This window comes from Oncorhynchus keta, chromosome 31 (genome assembly GCF_023373465.1).
Source record: "Oncorhynchus keta strain PuntledgeMale-10-30-2019 chromosome 31, Oket_V2, whole genome shotgun sequence".
NCBI lineage: Eukaryota > Metazoa > Chordata > Actinopteri > Salmoniformes > Salmonidae > Oncorhynchus > Oncorhynchus keta.
In genome coordinates this window covers 21,838,829-21,864,347 of record NC_068451.1, presented here as the reverse complement: position 1 = coordinate 21,864,347, position 25,519 = coordinate 21,838,829, and the positions used below count along the sequence as shown (strand labels likewise).

At 48.2% G+C, this 25,519-nt stretch overlaps 1 protein-coding gene across 2 annotated transcripts in view; it reads right to left on the bottom strand.

Moving 5' to 3' along the window:
* Positions 1–785: 785 nt before the first annotated feature.
* The window catches only part of LOC118373837 (amyloid beta precursor like protein 1-like), a 73,694-nt gene continuing 48,960 nt past the window's right edge, over positions 786–25,519 (bottom strand). Inside the window, exons 4-17 of one of the 2 annotated variants that reach the window (XM_052489961.1) lie at positions 23,274–23,386; positions 10,004–10,194; positions 9,584–9,924; positions 8,572–8,699; positions 7,987–8,061; positions 7,698–7,856; positions 7,160–7,288; positions 6,831–6,930; positions 6,318–6,485; positions 6,147–6,170; positions 5,976–6,040; positions 5,528–5,593; positions 5,230–5,373; positions 786–4,272 (exon numbers count right to left, since the gene is read on the bottom strand). In XM_052489961.1, coding sequence (XP_052345921.1) covers positions 4,174–4,272; positions 5,230–5,373; positions 5,528–5,593; positions 5,976–6,040; positions 6,147–6,170; positions 6,318–6,485; positions 6,831–6,930; positions 7,160–7,288; positions 7,698–7,856; positions 7,987–8,061; positions 8,572–8,699; positions 9,584–9,924; positions 10,004–10,194; positions 23,274–23,386 — 1,802 coding nt within the window. In that variant the 3' untranslated portion in view covers positions 786–4,173. Of the gene's footprint in view, positions 4,276–5,229; positions 5,374–5,527; positions 5,594–5,975; positions 6,041–6,146; positions 6,171–6,317; positions 6,486–6,830; positions 6,931–7,159; positions 7,289–7,697; positions 7,857–7,986; positions 8,062–8,571; positions 8,700–9,583; positions 9,925–10,003; positions 10,195–23,273; positions 23,387–25,519 lie in introns of both variants that reach the window. The other variant, XM_052489960.1, reaches the window with a different exon arrangement.

Genomic DNA, 25,519 nt, shown 5'->3' with positions numbered 1-25,519 from the left:
TGTATCAAATGTCATATAAAAAGTCATAATTAAAGCCTAATAACATTACAACCAAATAACATGTTCTGAGCCTGCTGACACTTAAAAAAAACTAAAAATTCCACTAAGATGAGTTTCAATTGAAACAGGTGAATTTAACTTAGACAAGCAAAACCATTGTCTATGGTGTTTAAGACAATATTGCTGCCGAGGGTTGTCATTTGGCCTAGAATAAACCATAAAACCATAACCATGTTGACTTCCTGACATTGCAGATAGTTTCAGTCTGTGACGTTTTAAAACTGGAATGGAAATTGAGGTGAAAGAACAGGATGTGATGTCATTGTGCTACATGTTCTATTGAAACTAAATAGGTGTTTGGTTTGATGTGTGTTCAACTCCCTGCATAAACACATTTTCACAACACTTGAGGTTTTATTTCCTTAACTATCAACGCTGGTTTTGTTTTGTACAAATATGAAAGTGGGTTTCAATCAAGACATCAAACCCCAAATATGGCAGCAAAATTTATAGTGTTGCACACAGTATAGATAGATACCTTCACCAAACTAGATAAAAAATAGGCTATACCCCGCCACAATAAAAGCCATACTTTACAACACTCCACTTTCCTGTGGGTGGTGTGTTTATTAATGTGTTATTAGAACCATAGACCATATCTCTCTGGTCATAGCTGTGACAGAACACATGCGTCTCTCTTGGTGACCCCTGGCTGGTATTATAAAATCAAGACAACTATCCCATCCTGTAGTCAGAGGGGAAGAACAGTGATTCAAGAAACAGTGTTTCGTGGGTCATTTGTAATTTTATTACAGTTTTAATTAGCTTAATCACTTAGTCAGATCTCCATTGCTCAGATTTCTTGCACATGAATTACATTCTACATAGCTCAGGACAATTGGCCAAATTAGTCAGTTGTCTGACCTCTTCTAGAGCAGAGTATGTCTTTGGTCAAGTTCTGAATGGATTTTTTGAAGATCAGCTCCCTCATTCCAAACAGAGTATAGTCAAAACGGTGGGAGTTCACATTATATATAGTCAGTATCTGTCTGACATAGAGCAATATTTTGTTCAGTTGTGCTTGGCGCCACACCATGGACAATTTAGTTAGACTTTTTTCATTTTTAAATTGAACATTTATTTAACTAGGCAAGTCAGTTAAGAACAAATTCTTATTTACAATGACGGCCTACCAGGGAACAGTGGGTTAAATGCATTTTTCAGGGGCAGAACGACAGATTTGAACCTTGTCAGGTCGGGGATTCGATCCAGCAACCTTTCGGTTACTGGCCCAACAATGCACTTAGACAGTGTAGGTCTACTGTATCTGAACTGCAGGTTAGACATTTAACCTCTTTACAGTGCCTTAAACAAGCTACTACATTTTTCATACAGTGAGAAAACATGACCCTCAATCCAATTGATAATTACTCAAATAAAAAATACATAATTACATCCAAAACACAGCATTGTAAAAGGCAATAATGCAGCAATTAAACTCTCCATATAATTGTTTATATTTTCTCTGGTGGGGAGGAAGGCCAACATAGAAGTATCTTAATCAAGAGAGGACATACAAATGTGTGTTCAGTCACTACAGTATACACCATTCTACATCTGCTAAATGCTGGTAGGAAAACCTTGAATCTTTGGGGAAACACAGGCAAGCTTGTTCTCTTCTATGGTTTCAGTAGTATCGATACAAGGTTCAACTGACTTAAACTGTGAACGTACCATGTTTTCATTCACTAAACGGAGCTGTACAAATTATACAAAGACTATCTCAGCTCTCTAATGATCTTGATGCAGTAACCACAACCTGTGATTCCTACAATCCAAAAGCAATACATGGAAAATTCAAATTTAGTTCAAGTATTTGAACTCCTCTTCCCATATTCAAAGCAGTGTTTGAATAAAGAAACAGAACGGTTTTAGGTGATGATGGTGAGTCAGCCACATCTCTCCTCTGATGTGATCAATAATTTACTCCCTCGTGTCGCCAGTGGTTTCATGGAGTACACAGCAGAACAACCTAGCCATGAGTTATAAATAAACAACAAACATCTAAGGATGTTTCAGGACTGGTGGTGTTTTACAAAGTGCTATTTTCAGAATTCTGAGAGTAGTGAAGGATGATTGGTTTTGGTTAGGATCCTCTGTAGTACAGTAGGCAAACAGTAGTTGGATTTGACACTGTAGATTACGAAGAAGCCTCCTACTGTGTATGTTGACCATCCAACACAGAGAACTCTCTCTGGTGCCAAAATCATGTAGTGGAAAATAAATTCAACATAAAACCCATCCAAGAGGCAACAATCAGCCATTGAAAAGTGGACAATCCCTTCTTATCTATATACAGTGAATGATATTGATCATAATAACGGTGACAGATACTTCAGTGAGACGCAACACATCTCCCTAGTAGACTAACATTCAACTGGTGTTTATACAGCGTCTATATGTTCTGTATTGTATGTTCATCCTGCCTGAAACCGGCTATGTCCCTAATAAAGATTCAACTCGAATTTGAAGCAATAAACTGAAGATAACTTACTAAGGTGTGCTAGAGCAAATATTGTGGTCCCACCCAATCTGAGCAATAGTCCAGTCCTCGGCATACCTCCTTAGGTGCAACTGTTTCACAATATCACCACGTTGCCAACATCACTATGTTCCCTAATGCTAAAGTCCATTGCACCAAAATAATGAATGACATCTCACTGTTCTCATTCAGACCTGCAAATAGTGAAAAGAGACATCCAGTGTTAATAAACTACAGTGAGATAATGAGGAAGGTTTCGGACATGTAGCTTGTCTACTGATTACCGGTTAGTCCTTGGGGTTCTACTAGGGGAGTGATGCCCTACCGAAGAAGAAATGGAGTCTCAACATCTACCTAAAATACATTCAGTCAGAAGTTAACTGTATCGTCTTGTGCTGGTTTTTACAACAGTCCGTTTTCAATCAGCCATGTTAGGAAAATGTTCTCTCTCTGAACAGCACAAGGTATTCTTCTTTATTCCATTACACTAATGCAAAATCATTCTAGAAATGTCTATTTTGAAGATGTTTTTTTTTCTAAAGATATTTACACTGTCCATTTTAATCGGTCACATTTCCATCTTATCAAAAGCAAAGAACAGGAACAACACAAAGACGGTAGCATCATACACCAAATCTGCATGCTTTCATTAAAACAATGGACTTCTCATTACTTTGTTACCATTTTTTCGGTAGCAGTTATTCACTTAACGGAACATTTGGTACATTAGTTCAATTATATAGTTCACATCGCATAGAACAGGCTCTGGGTGCCAGTTGTGTCAGATGCCACAGACTGAAGGAGATGAGATTGGGCTTAATATCAAAAAATCACCAACCCATATTACTATGGATTGATAATATATGTGGGTGTAAGTAACAACTAAGTTAATCAAGCTTCAATACCTCACATTCCCAACCTCCTCATCTCTGCTTAACCTTTACAACTGTGCCTGGCTTTGAAAGAAGATGTCCTACATTGACTCATGGAGGTGGGGTTGGCTTGGTGGTCATCATGCCAGAGTCATTGTAGCTTTAGATAGAGAACCAGTTTATATGGAGATTTAAATCAGTTATACTATAATCAGACTATATTGTTTGTTCACATTTTACACCATTTATCTGAAGTGGAATATAATGAATCAGAGCTGTAACACAGAAACAAAGAATAAACAGATGACATACACAACAAAGCAAAATGCAGTGTTCAACATTGTCAGTTTCTGACAAATATCAATCCAATTTGATTAAGAATAAGGGGGTCAACTCTAGCCACTCCAATGGTATTCCTATCCAAGCAGACAGGAGTGAATCTCTCCAAAGGAGATGATTGTTACACTGTGGCATTAATGTCCACCCCTTTATTCTAGACCAGAAGAGTAAGAGGATGGATCAGCTGGTAATACGTCTCTGTTACTGGTTTACATTCCAAAACTGATGTGGGGACATGGTTGGTCAGAGGTTTGGGGCGTATACCCCCCTATTTGCTTGTCAAGTTACATTAAAGTGTTGGTCGTAATGATACATCTTAATACATCATAGGCGGTGTGACTGGGACCACCTCTAGGAGGGGAACAAGGAAAGGGAGAGCCTCGTGTGATTGGGCATGACCGGGAGGCCACACCCATCGCCTCAGTTCATTTGCTCAAAGAATTTGTAGGTGGGGTTTTCGTAGCCGTGGTTCTGCATCTTGTTTAGTTGGCGCTCCTCTGGGGTCAGCATGGGGTCAACCTGCTGTGAGACATGGCGGGTCAAAGGTTATACTGATACAGTACAAGTAAATGCTACGGTGTAAGGAAGTGCTATCAGCAGGAAGGAGGGGACACTAATGTGCTATAAGCATAAAGTGCCTCTCCTACCTTCCGCTGCAGGGAATACCTGCCTATGAAAAGCCAACTGACATTTACTCCTGAGGTATTGCTCTTCTGCACCCTCTAGCCACCATGATTATGATTTGACCCTGCTTGTCATTTATGAAAGTTTGAACTTCTTCAAAAATTATCTGGCCATAATGGCCACATGCATCTCCACCCGGTACAGCCAGAAGAGGGCTGACCACCGCTCAGAGCCTGATTCCTCTCTAGGTTTCTTCCTAGGTTCCTGCTTTTTAGGGAGTTTTTCCTAGCCTCTGTGCTTCTACAGCTGCATTGCTTTCTCTCTGGAGTTTTAGGCAAGGCATCTGTAAAGCACTGTGACAACTGCTGAGGTAATAATGGCTTCATAAAATACATTTGATTTATTGATTGTGTTTAGTTTTATTTTGCATACAGCTAGAAGCTGTACAAACAATCAACGAATCAACAATTTGTGTGAGTAATGGAACTGGAAGGGATGATAATAAAGAGGTCTACTGGACTGCGATTTACATGATTGAACCAGGAAGGGCTCATTGAAATTTGAAATCTCTTTTTCAAGAGTGTCCTGGCCAAGATAGGCAGCACCAAGTCATTACACAATTACAGACAGACATGAAAAACTACAAGTAATCTCATAAAAACCATAGAATTCACAAGAGTACAACAAAATCATAAAACAGCAAATTAAAAACATTGACAGGTCAAGGAATCAGCCTCAAAATCCTTCATCAGTGATTTAAAAACACCAATCGGAACAATTTGTTCCAGATTACAAGTTTTGGAAGCATCAAAGTGAGCAGGTGTTTGTTCTTTCTGATTCCCTGCCTCCTACCTCCACGATGCCGTGGCTGATGGTGCCATACGGCTTCCTGCGCACCAGCAACAGACTGATCACCATCACCATGGCGATGGCCACGGCAACCACCAGCAACCCCACCATGGCCCCGCGGTTGAACGTCTCCAGGGCGTCTGGTTGCTAAGGACAGAAACAGAAAAGGGGAAGAGAAGGCACAAAGAGGGGAAGATGGAGAAATTAGAGGTTGATATCATCATGGGAATGACTTACAATACCACAAGAGGGGATGGGTCCGCCCAGCCCAACTAGACACTTATCTAGGTAGCAGACTCACCAGTTCATCGGTCTGGATCTCAGGAGACTTGAAGACCACCTGCTTGAGCTCTAGAGAGGTGTTAATCTAGAGAGTGAGAGCAAAAGTGAGAGAGGGGGTAATTTAATAGGTCATTACAGAGGAAGTACCACAGAATTAAATAGAACACATTAACTATATCTCTATAGGAGTTGACTTCCTGCTGTGGGAGGATGTTATAGTAAGTGAGTAAAAATGTAGCAGTTGATCACGTGGAGGCTGCAGGGCGACACAAGCTATTTTTCCATATACACTTGAGGAGGTGAGATACAAAGTGGGTTGGGATGGAGGGAGAGAAGGAGAGATGAGATGATTGAGATAATGTGTCAGTGTAACTCTTGGCAGTGTTGTAAACACAAGTGCAAGTAGGATACCATGTCCGTAAAGTGATGTGTATGTTTGTAATTAAAAAAAATATGTTTTTTCTTACTTTCTCCTCATATTCATATGTGGGGCTTCTCTCAGATGTGGCATAGTCATACTCGTCTGTAGAGGCTGAGTGCAGAGGCAGAAAACACAGATCAACTTCAACGTTTCTGTCTTTGAAAATTACATTTTGGCAGACAAATATCAGATTTCATGTCCCTTCTCTTTAACTCACCTTTCTTAGTGTTGGACTGTGGGTCTTGACAGGACAGAAACAATAGAGATAAATAAAATGTTAACCTACTGCTTGTATTCAAAGAAATTAATTAATTCCTGAACTATTTGAAGAGGAGACATTTTGTGTGTATGCGTGCATTCATGAGTGTGTGTGTGTGTGTGTCCGTACCGATGCGAGGTGGGTAGGGCCTGTTCTGGAAGGCTCTCTCCTCCTCCTCCTCGTCATCCTTCTCCTCCTCACTCTCGGCAGGAAGCAGCTCCTCGGTGGTGCGTGTCTCAGAGAAGGAAGTGGTCATGAGCTCACTGATATCTCCTCGCTCCGCCTTCACCAGCTCCTCTACAGGGAGGGAGAAACAAGTAGGTTTTAAAAACAGGAAAGCTTGATATACAGTAAAGTATCATGTATTTACGGCAACACTGCGTTATTTACACCTTATATACACCCATCCTTTTTTTTCTGAATGAGAGTTCCATAGAGAAATGTCAAGATAATAACAACCTACTAATAGATCATGTGAACTTGGAACATGCAATGTCTTACAAAAGCCATCATGAGAAATGCTCACTTATCTCTTTCTAAATGTCTTATGAAGGCACTAAAACATGAATATAAGGACAGGGGCAGTAACCCCACATCCTGGTCTACATGGCTAACAGGAGTGTAGAGAGGAGTGTAGCATACGGATATCATCGTGCAGCTCCTCAGCCAAGGCAGGGACCTTGTAGAGTAATGCCAAGCTCTGGTTCATCCTCTCCTCAATCACATGGAGGTGGGTGTAGACCTGCAACCCCAAGAGATCAATGCTGGTTAGGTTCATTACAAGACAAAGCTCCCTCAGCTTTTTACCGAAACGGGCGCGGGAATACACTTTTTTTTATTGTTTCAACTGCTGATTGCCCCTTTAAGAGTTATTTTATGAGTTCAGTTTTTCATGAAGCAGCATCACTGCTTAAGGAAGAGGTACAGTATCTTTTCATCCTAGTATATTCCGGTATATTTTCATTTCACACCTGGAACTTCATCTGCTCAGCCTTCTGGGGGTCGACGGCCTCAATATGCTGGTAGTGTCTCAGAGTGTGTCTGCGGTCCTTCTGCTCTGCTGCCATGTATCGCTTCAGAGACTGCAGCACCCGCTCCGGCTGTTGAGAGGAGAGGGATATTATAGTCAGAGAATGGAGTGGGTGGAGAAGGTGTGGTAGAAATGATCAATACACTACAGTCCACTCATTCTCTCTGCCTAACAAATATACACTGAGTATACCAAACATAAGGAACACCTTTCTAATATTGAGTTGCACCCCTCCCTTTGCCCTCAGAACAGCCTCAATTCGTCAGGGCATGGACTCTACAAGGTGTCGAAAGCATTCCACAGGGATGCTGCCCCATGTTGACTCCAATGCTTCCCACAGTGTCAAGTTGTCTGGATGTCCTTTGGGTGGTGGACCATTCTTGATACACGCAGGAAATTGTTGTGTGAAAAACCCAGCAGCGGTGCAGATCTGTACAGTCATGCTCTCTGCCTAACAAAATGTAGATATCCCTGCGGACCTGAGGGGGCTCGGCCTGCACAGCGGTCAGGTAGCTCTCCAAGGCCAGTCTGCGGTTGTTGTTGAGGGTGGCCACCACGCGGGCCAGATGGGTCTCCACCAGCCTCTGTCTCTCCCCTGCCACCTGCTCCTCCAGAGTCTGCAACACAGACTGGAAATGCTGGGGGGAGAGGAGAGGGGATCATTGTTGTGTTAATAGGTGTATGAGTGTCCATCTCCCATATTTTCTTCCTTCTTTAATCCTCTTCTCCTTTCTTCCATCCCCTCCTCTTCCTATTCCATCTTCTTACCTCATTAAGGGCCTGGCGGTCAGACTTGGGCAGGTTCTTGGACTGGTTGTCAGCCTCAGCCCATTCCTTCATGATCTGAAAAGGCAACGTGCGTTAACGTCATTCGCAAACACACTCAGAGCCAAGTACTAATTTCCTCAGACAGGAATCCACCGAGGACCATTCTGATATTTAAAATGCTCCATATCTGCCTCAAACTTCAGCTACTAAAAAAGTCTGTCTGTTCTTGGGTATCCACTTGGCTTGGTTTACTAGAAGTAAACAGTGGGACAATCTCAATTGCATACTCCTCGCAACCTTCTCAAAACCCATTGGATGAGAAAGCCAGCGGTCCCGCCCTCTGACCTTCTCCTCCAATGGGTTTTGAGAAGGAGTTGAGGAAAGAGGACATAAAGAGTATTCAATTGAGATTCTCCCAATATATTAATATTGCATTAAAACCTCACTTCAGGTCCCAGAGCAATTTGCCCCAGTCGGTCAACAGTGGGTTCTGTAGGAGATCACAGATATGGAAACAGCACAGCAGGCCTGGCCTCTTCTTATTGGTTCATTGCCTGTCCAAACCCGCCTCCCTGTCCACCTTACCTCATTGATGCGTTTCATTCGCCGCTCCTCCAGGTCCATCTTGGCACGCAGGAAGTTGGCGTGTTCGCTGTCGTCCCCTGGCATCTCGAAGTAAACATCCACGCCATCTGTGGGGTGAGGGGTGGGTACTACAGAGGAGAAGGAGGAGCGGGGGATAAGGAGAGGAGGGGAACGAGAGGGAGAGAGAATAAAGGATGGAAAACAGAGAAGGAGAGAAGAGAGAGAGATGGAGGTACAGGCAGTGCAGCAGAATGAAAGACAGGGGAAGGATGAGGGAGACAGAAAGATATCCTAATCACTGCCATTACCCAGAGAGACAGAGAGCCATTGATCCAGATAGTAGGGTGAGTGGTCAGCATTATTGAGTTGGAGACGAGTAGTGCTGTAAATACATCAGCCAGCCACTCCTATCTAACTCCTATATCCAGCCAGACAGATAGGCATGGTGAGTGTGTGTGTGTGTGTGTGTGTGTGTGTGTGTGTGTGTGTGTGTGTGTGTGTGTGTGTGTGTGTGTGTGTGTGTGTGTGTGTGTGTGTGTGTGTGTGTGTGTGTGTGTGTGTGTGTGTGTGTGTGTGTGTGTGTGTGTGTGTGTACGTGCCCTTGCATGCATGCGTGTGTGTGTGTAATCATCCTTAGTCTATTACAGAGAGATAGAGTGTGTGAGAGAAAGTATTGGAGATGCCAACTGGGCACTACAGTTCATTCCCCAGTATGTAAGAGTAAGTGGGAGATGGGAGGGTGATGTCAGCATTTACTCAATTTTTTTACTGCCCTGTTAACCACTCTAAGGGTAGCAACTACAGACTATTCCCCTACGGAGACTGGCCTTTAGAGAGAAAGATCCAGACTAGACACAGAACCCCTGACACTACTTAATACTCCACTTCCTATAAAGCTTATGCCCATTAAATACTCTCAGATCTAGTTGAGAGGTGGTAAGTAGGGGCTAAAGATTGTTTCTGGACAGGGCAAAGATGTAACTGTGTGATAGAATGTAGAGGTTTTACTCACGGCTGTCTCCCCTGGTCTGGGGTGGGGATGTGGAGGGGTTGCGACCAGCCTGACCCTGGCCTTTCTCATAGTAGAAGGAGTCTGTGTAGTCAGTAGCCTGGTAGGGGCCAGAGTCAATGGAGTACTCATACTCCTCTTTCACTGCTGCTGCTTCTGCAACCTCCTGCTGCTGCTCCTCCTCCTCCTCTTCCTCCTCCTCCTCATCTTCTACTGCCTCCTCCTCCTCCTCCTCCACCACCTGCTCATCCTCTTCCACCATCTCATCATCTTCCTCCTCCATGTCTGCCGTGTCCACATCAGTGTCAGGAGAGGGGCTTGTGGTGGGAGTTGTCACTTTGACTCTGGGAATGGGGTACAAGGTCAAACATTACGATCATCATCATTATCATCACCACAGAGAGAAGGGGTAATGGGACTCACCCTGTGTTGACTTTGACCTGAGGGGTGAGGGCCTGGGGTCCTGCTGGGAGAACATCCCCTCCCTCGGTCTCCCCCCTGCCACTGGACCCGCCCCTCCCCGGGCAGCACACATACTCCACCCCACGGAAACGGTCACTGCACGGCAACAGCATCCCATAACTATGCAGCTCCAGACTGTCTGCTGTGCAGGCCTGAAACAGAAAGAGAGAGGATGAGAAAAATGTTAAAACATGAATCAAGTTGGAAAAGACCAAGGTGAACTAGAGAGAGGCCTCCTTGGCCTCTAATAAACTGCCTCACCTCCCCGGCCTATAATAAACTACTTCACCTCCCCGGCCTCTAATAAACCACCTCACCCCCTGACCTATAATAAACCACCTCACCTCCCCGGCCTATAATAAACCACCTCACCCCCCCGGCCTCTAATAAACCACCTCACCCCCCCGGCCTCTAATAAACCACCTCACCCCCGGTCTCTAATAAACCACCTCACCCCCCCGGCCTCTAATAAACCACCTCACCTCCCCGGCCTATAATAAACTACCTCACCCCCCCGGCCTCAAATAAACCACCTCACCTCCCCGGCCTATAATAAACTACCTCACCCCCCCGGCCTCAAATAAACCACCTCACCTCCCGGGCTCTAATAAACCACCTCACCCCCCCGGCCTCTAATAAACCACCACCCCCCCGGCCTCTAATAAACCACCTCACCCCCCGGGCTCTAATAAACCACCTCACCCCACCGGCCTCTAATAAACCACCTCACCTCCCGGCCTATAATAAACTACCTCACCCCCGGCCTCAAATAAACCACCTCACCTCCCGGCCTATAATAAACTACCTCACCCCCCCTCTAATAAACCACCTCACCTCCCCGGGCTCTAATAAACCACCTCACCCCCCCGGCCTCAAATCACCTCACCCCCCCTGACCTATAATAAACCGCCTCACCCCCAGGCCAATAATAAACGGCCTCACCCCCGGCCTATAATAAACGGCCTCACCCCGCAGGCCTATAATAAACCACCTCACCCCCCCGGCCTCTAATAAACCGCCTCCCCCCCCGGCCTATAATAAACCACCTCGCCCCCCGGGCTCTAATAAACCGCCTCACCCTGCAGGCCTATAATAAACCACCTCACCCCCCCGGCCTCTAATAAACCGCCTCACCCCCCCGGCCTCTAATAAACCGCCTCACCCCCAGCCCTCTAATAAACCGCCTCACCCCCCAGGCCTCTAATAAACGGCCTCACCCCGCAGGCCTATAATAAACCGCCTCACCCCCAGGCCTATAATAAACCGCCTCACCCCCCAGGCCTATAATAAACGGCCTCACCCCCAGGCCTATAATAAACGGCCTCACCCCGCAGGCCTATAATAAACCGCCTCACCCCCAGGCCTATAATAAACCGCCTCACCCCCCAGGCCTATAATAAACCGCCTCACCCCCCCAGGCCTATAATAAACGGCCTCACCCCCCAGGCCTATAATAAACGGCCTCACTCCGCAGGCCTATAATAAACCGCCTCACCCCCAGGCCTATAATAAACCGCCTCACCCCCAGGCCTATAATAAACCGCCTCACCCCCCAGGCCTATAATAAACCGCCTCACCCCCAGGCCTATAATAAACCGCCTCACCCCCCAGGCCTATAATAAACCGCCTCACCCCCAGGCCTATAATAAACCGCCTCACCCCCCAGGCCTATAATAAACCGCCTCACCCCCCGGGCCTATAATAAACCGCCTCACCCCGGGCCTATAATAAACCGCCTCACCCCCAGGCCTATAATAAACCGCCTCACCCCCCGGGCCTATAATAAACCGCCTCACCCCCCGGGCCTATAATAAACCGCCTCACCCCCCGGGCCTATAATAAACCGCCTCACCCCCAGGCCTATAATAAACCGCCTCACCCCCAGGCCTATAATAAACCGCCTCACCCCCCAGGCCTATAATAAACCGCCTCACCCCCAGGCCTATAATAAACCGCCTCACCCCCAGGCCTATAATAAACCGCCTCACCCCCAGGCCTATAATAAACCGCCTCACCCCCAGGCCTATAATAAACCGCCTCACCCCCCAGGCCTATAATAAACCGCCTCACCCCCAGGCCTATAATAAACCGCCTCACCCCCCGGGCCTATAATAAACTGCCTCACCTCCCGGGCTTCTAATAAACTTCCTCACCCCTGGCCTATAATAAACTACCTCACCTCCCAGGCCTATAATAAACTGCCTCACCTACCCGGCCTATAATAAACTGCCTCACCTCCCCGGCCTATAATAAACTACCTCACCTCCCCGGCCTATAATAAACTACCTCACCTCCCCGGCCTATAATAAACTTCCTCACCCCCCCCAGGCCTATAATAAACTTCCTCACCCCCGGCCTATAATAAACTTCCTCACCCCCCAGGCCTATAATAAACTTCCTCACCTCCCCGGCATATAATAAACCGCCTCACCTCCCAGGCCTATAATAAACCGCCTCACCCCAAAGGCTTATAATAAACCGCCTCACCCCCAGGCCTATAATAAACCGCCTCACCCCCAGGCCTATAATAAACCGCCTCACCCCCGGGCCTATAATAAACTGCCTCACCCCCTGGGCCTATAATAAACTGCCTCACGCCCCCAACCTATAATAAACTGCCTCACGCCCCCAACCTATAATAAACTGCAACACCCCCAGGCCTATAATAAACCGCCTCACCCCCAGGCCTATAATAAACCGCCTCAACCCCGGGCCTATAATAAACTGTCTCACCCCCCAACCTATAATAAACCGCCTCACCTTTCTTGCATATAATAAACCTCCTTGATTCTCTTGGGCTATAATAAACTGCCTCACCTCCAGGGCTCTAATAAACTGCCTCACCTCCCGACCTATAATAAACTGCCTCACCTCCCCGGCCTATAATAAACGGCCTCACCCCGCAGGCCTATAATAAACCGCCTCACCCTGCAGGCCTATAATAAACCGCCTCACCCCCCGCTATAATAAACCGCCTCACCCCCAGGCCTATAATAAACGGCCTCACCCCCCCGGCCTATAATAAACGGCCTCACCCCGCAGGCCTATAATAAACCGCCTCACCCCGCAGGCCTATAATAAACCGCCTCACCCCCCGGCCTATAATAAACCGCCTCACCCCCAGGCCTATAATAAACGGCCTCACCCCCCAGGCCTATAATAAACGGCCTCACCCCGCAGGCCTATAATAAACCTCACCCCCGGCCTATAATAAACACCCCCAGGCCTATAATAAACCGCCTCACCCCCAGGCCTATAATAAACGCCTCACCCCCAGGCCTATAATAAACGGCCTCACCCCCCAGGCCTATAATAAACGGCCTCACCCCCAGGCCTATAATAAACCACCTCACCCCCAGGCCTATAATAAACCGCCTCACCCCCCAGGCCTATAATAAACCGCCTCACCCCCCCGGCCTATAATAAACCGCCTCACCCCCCAGGCCTATAATAAACCGCCTCACCCCCAGGCCTATAATAAACCGCCTCACCCCCAGGCCTATAATAAACCGCCTCACCCCCCAGGCCTATAATAAACCGCCTCACCCCCCAGGCCTATAATAAACCGCCTCACCCCCCGGGCCTATAATAAACCGCCTCACCCCCCGGGCCTATAATAAACCGCCTCACCCCCCGGGCCTATAATAAACCGCCTCACCCCCGGCCTATAATAAACCGGGCCTCACCCCCCGGGCCTATAATAAACCGCCTCACCCCCCGGCCTATAATAAACCGCCTCACCCCCCAGGCCTATAATAAACCGCCTCACCCCCAGGCCTATAATAAACCGCCTCACCCCCAGGCCTATAATAAACCGCCTCACCCCCAGGCCTATAATAAACCGCCTCACCCCCCAGGCCTATAATAAACCGCCTCACCCCCCAGGCCTATAATAAACCGCCTCACCCCCCGGGCCTATAATAAACTGCCTCACCTCCCGGGCTTCTAATAAACTTCCTCACCCCTGGCCTATAATAAACTACCTCACCTCCCAGGCCTATAATAAACTGCCTCACCTACCCGGCCTATAATAAACTGCCTCACCTCCCCGGCCTATAATAAACTACCTCACCTCCCCGGCCTATAATAAACTACCTCACCTCCCCGGCCTATAATAAACTTCCTCACCCCCCCAGGCCTATAATAAACTTCCTCACCCCCCGGCCTATAATAAACTTCCTCACCCCCCCGGCCTATAATAAACTTCCTCACCTCCCCGGCATATAATAAACCGCCTCACCTCCCAGGCCTATAATAAACCGCCTCACCCCAAAGGCTTATAATAAACCGCCTCACCCCCAGGCCTATAATAAACCGCCTCACCCCCAGGCCTATAATAAACCGCCTCACCCCCCGGGCCTATAATAAACTGCCTCACCCCCTGGGCCTATAATAAACTGCCTCACGCCCCCAACCTATAATAAACTGCCTCACCCCCCCCCAACCTATAATAAACTGCAACACCCCCCCCGGCCTATAATAAACCGCCTCACCCCCCAGGCCTATAATAAACCGCCTCAACCCCCGGGCCTATAATAAACTGTCTCACCCCCCCAACCTATAATAAACCGCCTCACCTTTCTTGCATATAATAAACCTCCTCGATTCTCTTGCATATAATAAACTGCCTCACCTCCAGGGCTTCTAATAAACTGCCTCACCTCCCGACCTATAATAAACTGCCTCACCTCCCCGGCCTATAATAAACTGCCTCACCTCCCCGGCCTATAATAAACTACCTCACCTCCCCGGCCTATAATAAACTACCTCACCTCCCCGGCCTATAATAAACTTCCTCACCTCCCGGCCTATAATAAACTACCTCACCTCCCCGGCCTATAATAAACTTCCTCACCCCCCCAGGCCTATAATAAACTTCCTCACCCCCCCCGGCCTATAATAAACTTCCTCACCCCCTCGGCCTATAATAAACTTCCTCACCCCCCCGGCCTACAATAAACTTCCTCACCCCCAGGCCTATAATAAACTGCCTCACCCCCTGGGCCTATAATAAACCGCCTCACCCCCTGGGCCTATAATAAACTGCCTCACCCCCCCAACCTATAATAAACTGCAACACCCCCGGCCTATAGTAAACCGCCTCACCCCCAGGCCTATAATAAACTGCCTCACCTCCCGGGCTTCTAATAAACTTCCTCACCCCCCGGCCTATAATAAACTACCTCACCTCCCGGCCTATAATAAACTGCCTCACCTCCCCGGCCTATAATAAACTACCTCACCTCCCCCGGCCTATAATAAACTGCAACACCCCCCCCCCGGCCTATAATAAACCGCCTCAACCCCCGGGCCTATAATAAACTGCCTCACCCCCCCAACCTATAATAAACCGCCTCACCTTTCTTGCATATAATAAACCTCCTCGATTCTCTTGCATATAATAAACCACCTCACCCCCCCGGCCTCTAATAAACCACCTCACCCCCCCGGCCTATAATAAACTACTTCACCCCCCGGCCTCTAATAAACCACCTCACCCCCCCGGCCTATAATAAACTACCTCACCTCCCGGCCTATAATAAACTGCCTCACCTCCCGGCCTATAATAAACTACCTCACCTCCCCGGCCTATAATAAACTGCAACACCCCCAGGCCTATAATAAACCGCCTCAACCCCCAGGCCTATAATAAACTACCTCACCTCCCGGCCTATAATAAACTACCTCACCTCCCCGGCCTATAATAAACCACCTCACCCCCCCGGCCTCTAATAAACCACCTCACCCCCGGCCTATAATAAACTACTTCACCTCCCGGCCTCTAATAAACCACCTCACCCCCCGCCTCTAATAAACCACCTCACCCCCGGCCTCCAATAAACCACCTCACCCCCTGACCTATAATAAACCGCCTCACCCCCGGCCTCTAATAAACCGCCTCACCTCCCCGGCCTATAATAAACGGCCTCACCCCCAGGCCTATAATAAACGGCCTCACCCGCCAAGCCTATAATAAACCTCCTCAACCCCGGGCCTATAATAAACTGCCTCACCTCCCCGGCCTATAATAAACTGCCTCACCTCCCGGCCTATAACAAACTGCCTCACCTCCCCGGCCTATAATAAACTACCTCACCTCCCGGCCTATAATAAACCAGCTCCCCTGCCTATAATAAACCACCTCACCTCCCCGACCTATAATAAACTTCCTCACCCCCAGGCCTATAATAAACTACCTCACCCCCGGCCTATAATAAACTGCCTCACCTCCCCGGACTATAATAAACTACCTCACCTCCCGGCCTATAATAAACTGCCCCCCCCAGGCCTATAATAAACTGCCTCACCTCCCCGGCCTATAATAAACTGCCTCACCTCCCCGGCCTATAATAAACTACCTCACCTCCCCGGCCTATAATAAACTACCTCACCTCCCAGGCCTATAATAAACTACCTCACCTCCCCGGCCTATAATAAACTGCCTCACCTCCCCGGCCTATAATAAACTGCCTCACCTCCCCGGCCTATAATAAATTACCTCACCTCCCCGGCCTATAATAAACTTCCTCACCTCCCCGGCCTATAATAAACTACCTCACCTCCCCGGCCTATAATAAACTTCCTCACCCCCCCAGGCCTATAATAAACTACCTCACCCCCCTCCCGGCCTATAATAAACTACTGCCTCACCTCCCGGCCTATAATAAACTACCCCCAGGCCTATAATAAACTACCTCACCTCCCGGCCTATAATAAACTGCCTCACCTCCCGGGCTTCTAATAAACTTCCTCACCCCGGGCCTATAATAAACTGCCTCACCCCCCCAACCTATAATAAACCGCCTCACCTTTCTTGCATATAATAAACCTCCTCGATTCTCTTGCATATAATAAACCACCTCACCCCCCGGCCTCTAATAAACCACCTCACCCCCCCGGCCTATAATAAACTACTTCACCTCCCCGGCCTCTAATAAACCACCTCACCCCCCCGGCCTCTAATAAACCACCTCACCCCCCGGCCTCCAATAAACCACCTCACCCCCCCTGACCTATAATAAACCGCCTCACCTCCCCGGCCTATAATAAACGGCCTCACCCGCCAGGCCTATAATAAACGGCCTCACCCGCCAAGCCTATAATAAACCTCCTCAACCCCCGGGCCTATAATAAACTGCCTCACCCCCCCAACCTATAATAAACCGCCTCACCTTTCTTGCATATAATAAACCTCCTCGATTCTCTTGCATATAATAAACTACCTCACCCCCCCGGCCTATAATAAACTTCCTCACCCCCCGGCCTATAATAAACTGCCTCACCTCCCCGGCCTATAATAAACTACCTCACCTCCCCGGCCTATAATAAACCACCTCACCCCCCCGGCCTCTAATAAACCACCTCACCCCCCCCGGCCTCTAATAAACCGCCTCACCCCCCCGTCCTCTAATAAACCGCCTCACCCCCAGGCCTATAATAAACCGCCTCACCCCCCAGGCCTATAATAAACAGCCTCACCCCTCAGGCCTATAATAAACCGCCTCACCCCCCACGCCTATAATAAACCGCCTCACCCCCGGGCCTATAATAAACCGCCTCACCCCCCGGGCCTATAATAAACCGCCTCACCCCCGGGCCTATAATAAACCGCCTCACCCCCCGGGCCTATAATAAACCGCCTCACCCCCCGGGCCTATAATAAACCGCCTCACCCCCCGGGCCTATAATAAACCGCCTCACCCCCCGGGCCTATAATAAACCGCCTCACCCCCCGGGCCTATAATAAACCGCCTCACCCCCCCAACCTATAATAAACTGCCTCACCCCCCGGCCTATAATAAACCGCCTCACCCCCCAGGCCTATAACAAACCGCCTCAACCCCCGGGCCTTTAATAAACTGCCTCACCCCCCCAACCTATAATAAACTACCTATCCTCCCCGGCCTATAATAAACTACCTTACCTCCCCGGCCTATAATAAACTGCCTCACCTCCCCGGCCTATAATAAACTACCTCACCTCCCCGGCCTATAATAAACCACCTCCCCGGCCTATAATGAACCACCTCACCGGCCTATAATAAACTACCTCACCTCCCCGGCCTATAATAAACTGCCTCACCTCCCCGGCCTATAATAAACCACCTCACCGGCCTATAATAAACTACCTCACCTCCCCGGCCTATAATGAACCACCTCACCTCCCCGGCCTATAATAAACCAACTCACCTCCCCGGCCTATAATAAACCGCCTCACCTCCCCGGCCTATAATAAACCACCTCCCCTGCCTATAATAAACTACCTCACCTCCCCGGCCTATAGTAAACTACCTCACCTCCCCGGCCTATAGTAAACTACCTCACCTCCCAGGACTATAATAAACTGCCTCACCTCCCCGGCCTATAATAAACTGCCTCACCTCCCCGGCCTATAATAAACTACCTCACCTCCCAGGCCTATAATAAACTACCTCACCTCCCCGGCCTATAATAAACCACCTCCCCGGCCTATAATAAACCACCTCACCTCCCCGGCCTATAATAAACTACCTCACCTCCCCGGCCTATAATAAACTGCCTCACCTCCCCGGCCTATAATAAACCACCTCCCCGGCCTATAATAAACCACCTCACCTCCCCGGCCTATAATAAACCGCCTCACCTCCCCGGCCTATAATAAACTGCCTCACCTCCCCGGCCTATAATAAACTGCCTCACCTCCCGGCCTATAATAAACCAGCTCCCCTGCCTATAATAAACTGCCTCACCTCCCCGGCCTATAATAAACTGCCTCACCTCCCCGGCCTATAATAAACCAGCTCCCCTGCCTATAATAAACTACCTCACCTCCCCGGCCTATAATAAACTACCTCACCTCCCCGGCCTATAATAAACTACCTCACCTCCCCGGCCTATAATAAACTGCCTCACCTCCCCGGCCTATAATAAACTACCTCACCTCCCCGGCCTATAATAAACTGCCTCACCCCCCCAGGCCTATAATAAACTGCATCACCCCCCGGCCTATAATAAACTGCCTCACCTCCCCGGCCTATAATAAACTACCTCACCTCCCCGGCCTATAATAAACTACCTCACCTCCCCGGCCTATAATAAACTACCTCACCTCCCCGGCCTATAATAAACTGCCTCACCTCCCCGGCCTATAATAAACTGCCTCACCTCCCCGGCCTATAATAAACTGCCTCACCTCCCCGGCCTATAATAAACTACCTCACCTCCCCGGCCTATAATAAACCAGCTCCCCTGCCTATAATAAACTACCTCACCTCCCCGACCTATAATAAACTTCCTCACCCCCCCAGGCCTATAATAAACTACCTCACCCCCCGGCCTATAATAAACTACCTCACCTCCCCGGACTATAATAAACTACCTCACCTCCCCGGCCTATAATAAACTGCCTCACCCCCCCCAGGCCTATAATAAACTGCCTCACCTCCCGGCCTATAATAAACTGCCTCACCTCCCGGCCTATAATAAACTACCTCACCTCCCCGGCCTATAATAAACTACCTCACCTCCCAGGCCTATAATAAACTACCTCACCTCCCCGGCCTATAATAAACTGCCTCACCTCCCCGGCCTATAATAAACTGCCTCACCTCCCCCCGGCCTATAATAAATTACCTCACCTCCCGGCCTATAATAAACTTCCTCACCTCCCGGCCTATAATAAACTACCTCACCTCCCGGCCTATAATAAACTTCCTCACCCCCAGGCCTATAATAAACTACCTCACCCCCGGCCTATAATAAACTACCTCACCTCCCGGCCTATAATAAACTACCTCACCCCCCCAGGCCTATAATAAACTACCTCACCTCCCCGGCCTATAATAAACTGCCTCACCTCCCGGGCTTCTAATAAACTTCCTCACCCCCGGCCTATAATAAACTACCTCACCTCCCCCCAGGCCTATAATAAACTACCTCACCTCCCCGGCCTATAATAAACTGCCTCACCTCCCGGCCTATAACAAACTACCTCACCTCCCAGGCCTATAATAAACTGCCTCACCTCCCGGCCTATAATAAACTACCTCACCTCCCCGGCCTATAATAAACTACCTCACCTCCGAGGCCTATAATAAACTAGCTCACCTCCGAGGCCTATAATAAACTACCTCACCTCCGAGGCCTATAATAAACTACCTCACCTCCCGGCCTATAATAAACTACCTCACCCCCGGCCTATAATAAACCGCCTCACCTTTCTTGCATATAATAAACCTCCTCGATTCTCTTGCATATAATCAACTGCCTCACCTCCCGGGCTTCTAATAAACTTCCTCACCCCCGGCCTATAATAAACTACCTCACCTCCCAGGCCTATAATAAACTGCCTCACCTCCCCGGCCTATAATAAACTGCCTCACCTCCCCGGCCTATAATAAACTACCTCACCTCCCAGGCCTATAATAAACTGCCTCACCTCCCCGGCCTATAATAAACTGCCTCACCTCCCCGGCCTATAATAAACTGCCTCACCTCCCCGGCCTATAATAAACTGCCTCACCCCCCCGGCCTATAATAAACTGCCTCACCCCCCAGGCCTATAATAAACTGCCTCACCCCCGGCCTATAATAAACTGCCTCACCTCCCCGGCCTATAATAAACTGCCTCACCTCCCCGGCCTATAATAAACTACCTCACCTCCCCGGCCGATAATAAACCACCTCCCCCTGCCTATAATAAACTACCTCACCTCCCCGGCCTATAATAAACCACCTCACCTCCCCGGCCTATAATAAACCACCTCACCTCCCCGGCCTATAATAAACCACCTCCCCTCCCCGGCCTATAATAAACTACCTCACCTCCCCGGCCAATAATAAACTACCTCACCGGCCTATAATAAACTGCCTCACCTCCCCGGCCTATAATAAACTACCTCACCTCCCCGGCCTATAATAAACTACCTCACCGGCCTATAATAAACTGCCTCACCTCCCCGGCCTATAATAAACTGCCTCACCGCCCGGCCTATAATAAACTACCTCACCTCCCGGCCTATAATAAACTACCTCATTTCCCCCGGCCAATAATAAACTGCCTCACCTCCCTATAATAAACTGCCTCACCTCCCCGGCCTATAATAAACTAGCTCACCTCCCCAGCCTATAATAAACTACCTCACCTCCCCGGCCTATAATAAACCACCTCACCCCCGGCCTCTAATAAACCACCTCACCCGCCCCGGCCTCTAATAAACCACCTCACCCCCGGCCTCTAATAAACCGCCTCACCCCCGTCCTCTAATAAACCGCCTCACCCCCAGGCCTATAATAAACCGCCTCACCCCCAGGCCTATAATAAACAGCCTCACCCCCACGCCTATAATAAACCGCCTCACCCCCCGGGCCTATAATAAACCGCCTCACCCCGGGCCTATAATAAACCGCCTCACCCCCGGGCCTATAATAAACCGCCTCACCCCCTATAATAAACCTATAATAAACCGCCTCACCCCCGGGCCTATAATAAACCGCCTCACCCCCGGGCCTATAATAAACCGCCTCACCCCCCGGGCCTATAATAAACCGCCTCACCCCCCGGGCCTATAATAAACCGCCTCACCCCCCGGGCCTATAATAAACCGCCTCACCCCCAGCCTATAATAAACTGCCTCACCCCCCCCGGCCTATAATAAACCGCCTCACCCCCCAGGCCTATAACAAACCGCCTCAACCCCCGGGCCTTTAATAAACTGCCTCACCCCCCCAACCTATAATAAACTACCTTACCTCCCCGGCCTATAATAAACTACCTTACCTCCCCGGCCTATAATAAACTGCCTCACCTCCCCGGCCTATAATAAACTACCTCACCTCCCCGGCCTATAATAAACCACCTCCCCGGCCTATAATGAACCACCTCACCGGCCTATAATAAACTACCTCACCTCCCCGGCCTATAATAAACTGCCTCACCTCCCCGGCCATTAATAAACCACCTCACCGGCCTATAATAAACTACCTCACCTCCCCGGCCTATAATGAACCACCTCACCTCCCCGGCCTATAATAAACCACCTCCCCTGCCTATAATAAACTACCTCACCTCCCCGGCCTATAATAAACTACCTCACCTCCCCGGCCTATAATAAACTACCTCACCTCCCGGCCTATAATAAACTACCTCACCTCCCGGCCTATAATAAACCACCTCCCCTCCCCGGCCTATAATAAACTACCTCACCGGCCTATAATAAACTGCCTCACCTCCCGGCCTATAATAAACTGCCTCACCTCCCGGCCTATAATAAACTGCCTCACCTCCCGGCCTATAATAAACTACCTCACCTCCCGGCCTATAATAAACTACCTCACCTCCCGGCCTATAATAAACTACCTCACCTCCCGGCCTATAATAAACTACCTCACCTCCCGGCCTATAATAAACTACCTCACCTCCCCGGCCTATAATAAACTGCCTCACCTCCCCGGCCTATAATAAACTACCTCACCTCCCCGGCCTATAATAAAGTGCCTCACCTCCCCGGCCTATAATAAAGTGCCTCACCTCCCCGGCCTATAATAAACTACCTCACCTCCCCGGCCTATAATAAACTGCCTCACCTCCCCGGCCTATAATAAACTACCTCACCTCACCGGCCTATAATAAACTGCCTCACCTCCCCGGCCTATAATAAACTACCTCACCTCCCCGGCCTATAATAAACTACCTCACCTCCCCGGCCTATAATAAAGTGCCTCACCTCCCCGGCCTATAATAAACTACCTCACCTCCCCGGCCTATAATAAACTGCCTCACCTCCCCGGCCTATAATAAACTACCTCACCTCCCCGGCCTATAATAAACTACCTCACCTCCCTGGCCTATAATAAACTACCTCACCTCCCTAGCCTATATTAAACCACCTCACCTCCCTAGCCTATATTAAACCACCTCACGTCCCCGGCCTATATTAAACTCCTCTAGCTACTTTCTCTGCTGATACAGTATGGTACTGTATGTTACACTACACCCAGCTGGGTACAGTTAGCTTCCAGCCAAAGTCTTTTACTGCAGTCGACACTGCAGTTTAGTTATTGACTCAATTAGTCCAAGTCAAAGTTTAATGTCTTATAGAGTCTATGCTAACTCTCTATAAAGAGTCTTAGTTGTGTTAAAACCCAATTAAAACTTAAGAAATGAATTGAAAAATGAACATGTAATGTAATTTATGCATAATTTAATTAACTCTAATATAATCTTAGTTAATATAATGTCGCTCTGCCCGCACCTCCTTGGCTATGTTGTGCCAGTAGACGTAGCTCTCACAGACATCCATCTGCTCCTGGTGCAGGAAACGGCATCGGTCTGGAACCAACAGGGCTTCACTCACATACTCACCCACTGCAGAGCGAGAGAGACAGAGAGACAGAGAGACAGAGAGACAGAGAGACAGAGAGACAGAGAGACAGAGAGAGGGAAATGGAATGAGAGGGAGAATATTTTATATTTTAATACTTGCCTTGGTTGATAAAAAAAATGTAATGATCAAAAACGTTCATAAACCCGAGAGAGAGAGAGAGACAGAGACAGAGAGAGACACAGAGAGAGAGAGATACACAGAGAGAGATACACAGAGAGAGAGAGAGAGAGACACAGAGAGAGAGAGAGAGAGAGAGAGAGAGACACAGAGAGAGAGAGAGAGAGAGACACAGAGAGAGAGAGAGAGAGACAGAGAGAGACAGAGAGAGACACAGAGAGAGAGAGAGACACAGAGAGAGAGAGACACAGAGAGAGAGACACAGAGAGAGAGACACAGAGAGAGAGACACAGAGAGAGAGACAGAGAGAGAGACAGAGAGACAGAGAGAGAGACACAGAGAAAGAGAGAGAGACACAGAGAGAGACACAGAGAGAGACACAGAGAGAGACAGAGAGAGAGACAGAGAGAGAGACAGAGAGAGAGACAGAGAGACAGAGAGACAGAGAGACAGAGAGACAGAGAGAGAGACAGAGAGAGAGACAGAGAGACAGAGAGACAGAGAGACAGAGAGACAGAGAGAGAGAGAGAGAGAGAGAGACTTGAACTAGAAAGGTTCAGTATTATAAGATAATGCCAACATTACAGTGCCTCTGCACTATTTGAGCTGAGGACAAGGTGGGGAGTGGAGATTGATCCAGAACACCATGGTGTGCTGCTGCATGCAGTTCTACTTTCAATAGCTGCAGGCAGCCAGTCAGTCAGTCAAGGACAGAACAATGTGAAATATGCTTAATTTCAGATTTTCATTTTAGTCATTTGATTACATCGGTCACAATAGTGGAAATAAATGATTTTGTACTTTACAGACTCTAGAGAAGTTAAAGTTGTATTTATTAACAAATAAGCCATATATTATGCATTATTCAGGTGTCAAGTATGATTCAAAACCAAATCAAATGTTATTAGTCACATGCGCCGAGTACAGTGAAATGCTTACTTACAGGCCCCCAACCGACAGTGCAGTTTAAGAAAATATGGATAAGAATTAAAGAGCAGCAGTAAAATAACAATAGCGAGACTATATACAGTGGGAGTCAATGTGCGGGGGCACCGGTTAGTTGAGGTAATATGTACATGTAGGTAGAGTTATTAAAGTGACTACGCATAGATAATAACAGAGAGTAGCAGCGGTGTAAAAGAGGGGGCTGCAAGCAAATATTCTGGGAAGCCATTTGATTGGGTGTTCAGGAGTCTTATGATTTGGGGACAGAAGCTGTTTAGAAGCCTCTTGGACCTAGACTTGGCAGTCCGGTACCGCTTGCCAGTTTAGGACTAGGGTGGCTGGAGTCTGACAATTTTTAGGGCCTTCCGCTGACACCGCCTGGTATAGAGGTCCTGGATGGCAGGAAGCTTGGCCCCAGTGATGTACTGGGCTGTTCGCACTATCCTCTGTAGTGCCTTGTGGTCGGAGGCCGAGCAGTTGCCATACCAGGCAGTGATGCAACCAGTCAGGATGCTCTCGATGGTGCAGCTGTAGAACCTTTTGAGGATCTGAGGACCGATGCCAAATCTTTTCAGTCTCCTGAGGGGGAATAGGTTTTGACGAGCCTTCTTCACGACTGTCTTGGTGTGCTTGAACCATGTTAGTTTGTTGGTGATGTGGACACCAAGGAAGTTGATGCTCTCCACTACAGCCCCGTCGATGAGAATGGGGGCGTGCTCGGTCCTCTTTTCCCTGTAGTCTACAATCATCTCCTTTGTCTTGATCACTTTGAGGGAGAGATTGTTGTCCTGGCACCACACAGCCAGGTCTCTGACCTCCTCCCTATAGGCGGTCTTGTCAATGTCGGTATGCAGGGGTAGATCTGGTTTATATTAGTATTGGGACTCAATCAAAGATGTAGACCTAGTTTGTAGGAGTACTGGAGATGAGGTGCAGGGGTAGACCTGTTTTACAGGTTATAAGTATTCAGGCTTCGGTACATTTAGACCTGGCTTAGTTGACTAATTGGGTTCAAACACAGGTGCAGACTTTACAGATATGTAAATTGGAGC